The 9,448-nt window shown below is 44.4% G+C and overlaps 1 protein-coding gene across 1 annotated transcript; it reads right to left on the bottom strand.

The window, feature by feature from the left end:
- Positions 1–2,622: 2,622 nt before the first annotated feature.
- On the bottom strand, positions 2,623–4,477 carry LOC109750074 (mitochondrial metalloendopeptidase OMA1-like). The gene is made up of 2 exons (XM_020309025.1): positions 3,777–4,477; positions 2,623–2,896 (listed from the first exon to the last, which is right to left on the bottom strand). Exons 1-2 carry the CDS (start codon positions 4,475–4,477, stop codon positions 2,623–2,625), a joined length of 975 nt encoding a protein of 324 aa, XP_020164614.1.
- Between the last annotated feature and the right edge of the window lie 4,971 nt (positions 4,478–9,448).

Raw genomic sequence — 9,448 nt, 5'->3', positions numbered from 1 at the left:
GTCAACAGTAAAATCATCCTGTCAATAATCACTGGACACACCCTATGAACGTGCCCCGCTATATTCCCCACAAACAACACATATCAGCATCTGATTAACAGATTTGAGCTGAGCAAGCATGGAGATTAATTGATGCCCCTGCAAGTATATGTGCTCGTTTGTTAAAGGCGAAACATTATTCGAATGGCAGCATTCTTGATACTGTGTTTACAGGATAGTCTTCGGCTGTTTGGAAAGGCATAGTGTGCGTGCATGGGTATAATTTGAAGAATTGGTGATGGGGCCTCGGTCAGGACATGGAGGGACCCCTGGATCCTTCGACGATTTGATTCGTCCTATTACTCCTAAGAGGAACTGATGTTTTAACCGTGTTTTTGATTTTTTGAATGAAAGTGGTGCATGGATCATTGATTGCCTTGAGGAACATTTCTGGCCATTGGATGTTGTTGAAATTATCAAAATTCAAACTTCGCCTAGGAACATAAGCGATTTCATTGGGTGATTTCCTGAACCACACGGCATGTTTACGGTCAAATCGGTCTATCGTTTGGCAACATAAGCACATGATGTACTGCATGCTAGTGGCGCAAGTAGCACAAGTCCAGATGGTGTGCGTACAATTTGGAGCAATATTTGGAATTCACAGGTTCCCCTTAAGATGCGGATTATGACATGGAGGACATCAGCGGGGTCATTGGCCACTAATCTGACAAAGAACCAGTGAATTCCGGTGTCCAGTACTTGCCCGGTCTGCGATATTGAGAGGGAAAGCCGTTTTCATTCTCTTATCACATGTGTGCATGCTCAGCATGTGTGGGAGGCTCAACTTATGATCTGGCCAGATCACTCAATTCTTGTGGATACGGGAAAGGATTGGCTGTTGCAAGTGCTATGTAATTGTCCAGATCATATTCATGACTGAGTAATCATGACTATCTGACGAATTTGGTAGCTTCACAATGACATAGCGCAAGGAAAAAAGGAGGCCCGATGGAGGTGACTGTGCAATATTTGAACAATTACTGCAAATCTCTGAATCTTGTTAGCAGATATAGTATGAAGGAAATTATAAAAGGAAAGATGACAACGCGTGACGACAACCGCGTTTATCAAGTAAAATCGAACTAGCTCCCCTAAGTTGTGGCCACCACCGCAGTCGGGCTGGGTGGGACTTTCTGTTGATGGCTCCTTTTCGAGCATGGATGGTCGGGCAGCGGCCAAAATGGTCTTACGAAGGAAAGATGGCTCGTTGATCTTCACGGCATATACATACATATTTCACTGCAATGGCGCCCTTGTAGCGGAAATATATGCAATTATGCAAGGGATGGCACTGGTCATCCAACATTCGAATTTCCCATGGTGGTACAATCAGATTATGTTAATGCTTTAGCCATTCTTGCAGGCGACACTTTGTCCAGGTCGGCATATGGACACTCTGCTGAGATTAAAGAAAATATGGTTGTTAGAGAGTTTTTTCTCTCAAAATTAGCAGGGAACGAACAGGCTAGCACATCAATTGACATATTATAGCTGCACCGAAGCTTGTACTGCGGTGTGATTGAACTTGAGCCTTCTGTGTTGTGAGGACTTGTTGTCTCGAGATTGTAACCCTATCATTACGGAATAAAACTCTCTTTCACCTCGCAAAAGGAAGAAGATTTGAGCTGCATAAATAAAAATTAAATAAAACCAAAAGAAGATACTCTTTGTTTCCGGAGGAAGTGACTAGAAATTAAGCTGCCCCGCCCCCCTTCCCCGTGGGGGGTGTATTCGAGCTGAACCACACTTCAGTTTGCAGGGTGCTTCGTCCATAGGCCACAAGGCCATGGCTAACCTTATTTTGAGCACAACTAATTAAGGTAAGCACAATCTCCCTATCTCCGGACATCAAAATCTTCCTTTTTAATACAGTACCAACGCAGACGCTCATATACATGTACTTGCCCTATGAACACATACGCACACCCTATCCTATGAGCACCTTCGAGAGACTGAGGCGGCACATATCATATTGAGATTGACGAAGTCACCATAAACACATTCGTAGTCGACGAAAACGTCTCCTCCCACTGAACACACATCGCCGGAAGGCCTGAAATAAATTCAGAAAAATGCAAGCACCAGCGGCAAGTCTAGGACTTGAACCCTGATGGGCCGAGGATACCACTATACTCCAAACATCCAACCACATATTGGTTCGCTCGGACATATATAATATACCTGGATTGGTCTCCAGCCTTTAAATTGATCATAGATACCGCCTCAGAGCAGTCCATCTCGAAAATAATAGGAAGTTGTGTCCGGTGCAGCGCGAGTTGCAAACATTCTCTACAATCCTCAAGTTCCACCTCCAGACTAGTAACCAGGGGGTTTTGGGGTATTAGTTTAGTCTTCGTTACTAGGAGAGTTAATCTTCACTGGATGGTATTTTCATAAATTGAAATACCATTATCTTTCCGGAGAGATCCAAGGCCATATATTAAGTATCAGATGTCTTTACGAACACACCTTTACAAAATGAATTAAAATACAATTTGCCCAACTTTGCGTGGAATTCACCCAAAAAGGTACTCCCTCTGTCCCATTGAGACACTTATTTTGGGACGGAGGGAGTATATCTTACATGGTTGGGTTACTGAAATATTTTTCAGTTACTTTATCCCTGGCAGTAGCTTCTCTGTACAGTTCAAGCGCTTCCTCCATGGTCTTAGCCTCTGATAAACGCGCCAGTCTGTCTTCAGGGTGGGGATGAGTAATTTCTAGCATCTGTTTCAGTACAGAATACTTTGGTACAACTGTAGCTGCCTTCTTAGCGAATGCAAGGGCATGGTCTGGATGAAAACCAGCAGCAGCGAGCAGCAAGATTCCAATCCGATCTGCTTCTATCTCAGCCCTATTTACATACATAGGCAACATTATCAGGAGAGTTTCTAATTAACATGAAATACTTGCATGGGTTTCATACTAAACAAAGTAAGCAATCTAAGTCTTGAAAAGGGTCTCCACGAAGGGGGCACATTGAACATTACCATACTAGCTAGTTAGATAGTTTCTCAAAAGAAAAAAGCTAGTTACATAGTAACTGGAATTTAACTGAACTCGCCAAGTTCCATCGGGTGATGGTCTCGGTTGGGCTGGTCATAGAGGGAGTAACATAGCAAGTAAGAACACATTCCTAGACAAGTTTGCTTATGTGGCAAATAGTTAATGAGGAGAGAGGTGTCGGTGGTAACATATAGTATGTTCTCGTAACATAACACACTCCAAAGCTAAATAAGTCTATATCTAAATAAATTATTAATTATTTCAAAAGGGAAAAAGGATTGGCAACAAAGAGACTACCTCTACACTTTAATATTTTCTAAACATATATATTTGTTTTTAATGCAAAACACAAATAACCAGTATGAACAGTTAATCTAAAAAACAATTATTGTGGAATGCATATGGTGAAGCGGTTATTATATGGTATGTACCGTCGTAAGAAGGTTGGGCGTAGGAACGCCGGTAGCCACAACCAAATCGTGATATCCGCAGTGTGCCTTGCAATGTGGTGCCCAACCTAGAGAAAATAACCGACAGCAACGCACGTCGTTAGATTGAACACACCAGCTAGAAACACATCAACCCAGCATTGTATTCCCTCCGTTAAGAAATATAAAAGCGTTTAGATCATTAAAGTGGAGATCTAATCTAAACGCTTTTATATTTCTTTATAGAGGGAGTACTACGTGTTACTACATAGCTAGCCAATAATCCAAATGAACCTAAACCTGAAACCCTGCGGTAGGAACCTCACCTCGTGTGCAATGCAGAAGGCGATCTCGCCGTCGGTCTTAAGCAAGTCGAGCAGGCCGGTGAAGACTAAAATCCTGCCACCGGGCGAGGACGTGGCTCCGATCCTACCATCACTGACAAGGACCAGCTCCCAGGTGTCGAGCCCATGGAGGTGCCTCGTGTGCGGCTGCCGTGCCCACGGCTTCTTCTTCCCTTTCCGGGTGACGCTGAGCAAGGGGGCGTCACGGCTGTCGTAGATGCCGAGGCAGCGGTTGGCCGCGTGGATGATTCTGTCGGCGATGAGACGGAGGCGGACGCTATCCGGATGGTGTGGGTCGACCGTCCTGTGCCTGTAGATGTGCTTCAACTCGGCGAAATGGGACTCGCCAAGGTCGCGCTCCTTCTGGGCGGAGAGGACGACCAGGTGGGAGCGGTTGGTGCCGGGCACGACCTGGCAGGCGGCCATGACCGCGGCGCTCAAGCCGATCGCCGTCGCCGTCATGGCCTTCCGAGGGTCGTCGTACCAACGGTACTGCCGACGAAGCGGCCGCGACACAGTCGACGGCGGACAACGACGGAGTAGAGCGGGCGTGACGCGGGAGGCAGAAGAACACCACCAGTCAAGCAGGCGCAGCGGCGCGCCCGGAGCTCTGCAGCGGCGGAGCGTCTGGGAGAGCGAGCACCACAAACGGTTCATGGTCGGTCGATAACGCGCTGCTCCTATCGATCGAGAGTATAGGAGGTTCTTCGCCTGTCGTGTTTGGAAGTAGTTTAGGTAGCTATATACGTATATAATAGGCTAACGGTGGTCCACGCACGGTGGGTAGGTCGACGAGTCGGACTGATGATACTGGCTGCCCGGCCGTATCCGAGAGCGATCGATGGGAGCCCGGTCCACGCACGGTGCGCTAGTTGTAGGTTTGTTCGCTTTGCTCTAGTTTTTTTTTCTCTTTTTCGTTTTATTTGGACTTACTTTCTTTTTTCATCAGGGTTTTCTTTTGGTTTTCTTTTTACCTTCGTAATACTTTTTTTTTCACTGGTGCTTTTTTTGTTGTTGTTGTACTCTCGGTTTTCATTTGTTTATTTTTGTATTATTCTTTTCGTTTGGTTTCTTTGCTGATTTTAATCCGTTTCATTTTTTGACACGTGTCTAATTTTTCTTAATATACAATGTACATTTCTAGCACACACATGAAGCATATTTTGATACGCTTGCGACATTTTTCAAATACACTATGTACATTTTAAAAAATACATATTTTCAATAATATTTTGAATACACAGTAATAATTTTCCAAATATACGTGGTAACTTTTTTTAATGACAAGAGACATTTCTGAAAACAACAAGAACATTTTTTATATGTTGTTTAAACATTTCTAAAATTGTATATACTTTTTTGAAATACATGTCATGTATATTTTTAATGGTATGACACATTTTTTTATATTATGCAAACATTTTTATTACATCATACATACTTTTTGTAAATGTTGCAAACACATTTTTTAAACTCATGACGTTTTTGAAGTGTTACAGTTTCTTTTGAATGTATGATGTTTTTTTTAATCACACATTTCACGCACATTTTTTAAAACTCTTGACCTTTTTAGATGTCACGAACATTTTTCTTACATATTTGTTCAGGTTTCATAATTTCTTCGTGCTTTTTTAACTTTTCAGATAGGGTTCGCACTTCAAAAATTTGTCAGGTTTCGAACTCTGTTCCCATTTTTTCAATATATATATATATATATATATATATATATATATATATATATATATATATTATATTTAAATAAAATGTTTATATTCTCAATTTTTTATTTTAAAAAAGTGTTCGCATTTTAAAAATGTCTTGGGATTTCAAAATTTGTTCAAATATTCTAAATTTGTTTGTGCCTTTCAAAAATGTTTGTAATTCCAAAAATAGCTGACAATTTTCAAGAAAATGGTTTCAAATATCGACACTGCGGTTTGTGGTTAAATATTTGCGTGCTTCTTGATTATCACTAACAACTATTGGTTCTAGTGTCTAGCAGGAGGAGTCCAGCAACGCCGGGTTGCAAGTTTGATTCCCCGGGAGTCTCTCCTTTTTCGGTTTTTTACGCGTGCATTACAAAAAACAAACTACGCTTTGTGCATGTTGGAAATATGCCCTAGAGACAATAATATTGTATTATTATATTTACAAGTTCATAATTAAGAGTTTATATTCTATGTTATAACTGCTATGATTCTGGAATGTGCGATTAATTGGAAAACTCTTATGCACGTGTGAAATGATAAACGGTAAAATAAGATTTCTAGTCTCGCCTCTAAGACTAGCTCAAGTGTTGTGGATGATCATGTTTTCCAGATTTTAGAATATCGTTAAGTGTAACGATAGTCCTAAAACAACTTTGAGAATATGACGTTAGAAGAACAATCATATTGAGCTATAACAAGTGTCAATTGTTATAACATGTGTGTTAGTTCCTTCGACCATGAGAGTATCATAATAACTTCTTACCGTACGGTGGACTTTGGGGTTGCTCAAACTTCATCTGTAACACAATGATCATAACGGCAACTTACATGTTCATCCAAAAGTTTGACAAGGGACTAGATAGCTCGAGAGTCAAATTTGCTCCTCCAACGATGGAGAGACATTCTTAGGGCCCTCTCGATGTGACGACATCCATAATCCTAGTGGCCAGACACAGGTGACTATGTCACGGGGATGCCGAAACATGTTAACAAGAAAGAAGAACAAAATCAGTAACGAGGAGACCGGCATAGTGAGCATGTGTATGACTCAAATGGATACTAATACATCTCACCTCGGGTTTGTAAAGTACCGCGAAGCAAATGGAATAGCATATGATAACGCAAGATTCACTCAAATGTCATTCAAGTAATCATAGGGATCAATGTGGACGTCCACGGTTCTGCTATCGGTCATTGAACACACGATTTTGTTCATGTCTATGATTTACCGAACCTACATGGTCACAAGCTTAAGATAATCATGATCTGCTGAGTGCCAGTAGGACGGGAATAACGGGGATTTATTTGTGAAATAGTTTCCTTAATATTCAAAATAGTCTCGAGAGGAACCAGAAACGTTTCGGGGCCATGAGAAGGGTTTCGGAGTTTATCGGGCAATAGTGGGTATTGCTAATATATAGGTGCAAAATGTTTCCAGAGATGTTAAATTAATAATAAAAGGCTCTAATAATAGTTAGGAGGATTTTATATTTAATTTAATATCAAGAGGTCTTAAAAGGTCAAGTAGTCGAGGGAGTATTGGGCCCAATAAGGGAGGCGCCACCCCTTAGCCTTTTTAGAGGTCAAGGGGAGGCCGAATTGGAGTGGGAAACCCCCTCACTGGCCGGCCTAAGGGGGTAGGTTTCCTCCCCCCTTGTGGAGCCCCTCCCTCTCCTGCAACCTATATATATACTAGAGGTTTTGGGCACTTTTGAATACATAAAGTTTCAGAGCATCCTCTAGTTCTCGTTGGTCCTAGTTGATCAATTAGAGCTTGACCTAGATTCTCTAATCCTCATAATTAGAAACCCAATGTGGTTCTAATCTCCTCCCTTGAATTCTCCGGCGACGAATCGCTTTGGACGGTGAAGCACTACCGGATCGTGAAGATTGTATGCTTGCAACATGTTGAGAGGCCGTGATTTCGGTCTTCCGCTCGAGCGACTGTTCATGGACGGTTCATGGGATCGTTCATCTATGGTTCGGGGGACTCCAAGTGCGATTTACACCGACTCGTCTACTTCCGCAATAACTCGGAGTCGGTGTCGATTGAATCCAAACCGTTAATGCATCTTCATATTGTTCCTAGGTGATCGTAGGGCGAATTTTTTTGTTTTCTACTACGCTTCCCAACGCCTGGTGGGTGGGCCCAGTTGTGAGACAACAATCCCAGGTTCGACCTACCACATCGACAATCCCTGTTTGCGAATGCGCTCAAGGTTCAGAATAGACCGGAATCAGAGAGTTCGGTGTGCTACTTTCGTGCATTATAAGCTCAGGGTTTGATTTGGCTTTCATCTACCAGTTTAAGTTTTTTTTTTACTTTTTCCTTTAGTTTCGAGTGCTCAAATCTGTAACTAGAGGACAGATTTCAAATCCACACATTTTTCTGATACAAAAGGACCTATCATATGTAATTTAATAGGTTCCACATGGATTTGACTTGAACTTAAACAAAATCTGCAGTTAAAAAAAATTACAAACAGAGGAAAGAGCATGGGCTGTCTACTGCCCAGTTGCGGCCACAGATCTGACCAACATGTCTCATATGTCAGTGGCTGAAGGAAAACAAAAAAATGAGACTAATGTGTGACTCAAACCACGGCCTTTTGGATGCAACCTAACTGGGCTAGTAACTAGGGCGAAGTTCTTGTTAGACTATTACTTGGCTCTCAAGTTATCTAGTCCTAGTCGTATTGTAATAGGTCTAGTTGGCTTGTAATCTCTTATATATACCGCTCTATGCGGCTAGCAATAATCATCAATAATAGTTCTATTTAATCTTACATGGTATCAGAGGGTTTCTGGTCCTAGGGTATGGCTCCGCCGCCCACCCCACCACCGCCGCTGCCGCCCGGCTACTTCGAGCACCGGGCCGCTATCCTCGCCCGGGCCGCTGCCGCGGCTTCCTCCTCCACTGCCTTAGTTCTACCACAACCACCACCTATGCCTCCGGTGCTCTCCTTCACCGATACAATCTCCGATATTAGTCCCTATATCCCCATTACCCTCGATCTCACCTCCCACAACTACTACCATTGGCGCCACCTCTTCGAAGTTCACCTCGGGCGCTGCAATCTTCGCTCCCACGTCGACGCCACCGCCGTGCCGCAATCCCATGATCCCCAATGGGTCAAGGATGACCTCGCTATCATCCAATGGATCTACATGCGCGTCTCCACCGAGATCTTCAATCTCGTCTTCTGGGAAGCCGCCACCGCCGCCAGTCTCTGGGCGGCCCTTCAGCAGTTGTTCCAAGACAACGTCGATGCTCGCACCAATCTACTCCACACCGAGCTCAGGAATACGGTGCAAGGCGACTCCTCCCTCAGTGTCAACTGCCAACGCCTCAGGTCCATCGCCGACGAACTACGTGAACTTGGTGATCCCGTTGAAGACCGGCAGCTTATCAACATCCTCCTCATCAGGCTCAGCGAACAGTTCGACAAGCAGGCTTCTTTCATACCCATGATGCGGCCCCAGCCAACCTTTGCCGAGGTGCGCTCTATCCTCCAGTGGGCCGACCGTGCTCAAACCAACAACGACGCTCGTCCTCAGCTCTTCGCCGCCGTTCCGCGCGGTCCAGCACCCACGGCGCCACCCGCGGCGTCCCCTTCACCAGCGGTGCCTTCCTCCTCGACCGCGCCCGCTCCACCGCCAGGCTGCCGTCCCAGCCCTAATTATCGCGGCAAGAACCCCATCTACCGACCGCCTACGACGCGCTCGGCGCCCACTCCTTCACCGTCGCCGGCCCCAAGTGCGCCACCAACAGCTACGCCTTGGCATCCTCCACATGATCCCTGGACGGGGCTCATCCAAGCTTGGCCCATGCCATGGTCCGCTCCGGCTCCCCTCGGTGCTCCACCGGCTTACACCGGTGCCTGGCAGCCTGATAACCCACAAGTATAGGGGATCGCAA

Source organism: Aegilops tauschii, chromosome 5 (genome assembly GCF_002575655.3).
Source record: "Aegilops tauschii subsp. strangulata cultivar AL8/78 chromosome 5, Aet v6.0, whole genome shotgun sequence".
Taxonomy (NCBI): domain Eukaryota; kingdom Viridiplantae; phylum Streptophyta; class Magnoliopsida; order Poales; family Poaceae; genus Aegilops; species Aegilops tauschii.
This window is presented reverse-complemented; position numbering and strand designations above follow the sequence as displayed.

Excerpts from the sequence above, each read along its gene's own strand:
- LOC109750074 (XM_020309025.1), bottom strand. The coding sequence starts at position 4,477 with ATGAACCGTTTGTGGTGCTCGCTCTCCCAGACGCTCCGCCGCTGCAGA. Across the intron at positions 2,897-3,776 it reads TTCCTACCGCAGGGTTTCAG|GGCTGAGATAGAAGCAGATC; the intron begins GTTTAGGTTCAT and ends GTATGTAAATAG.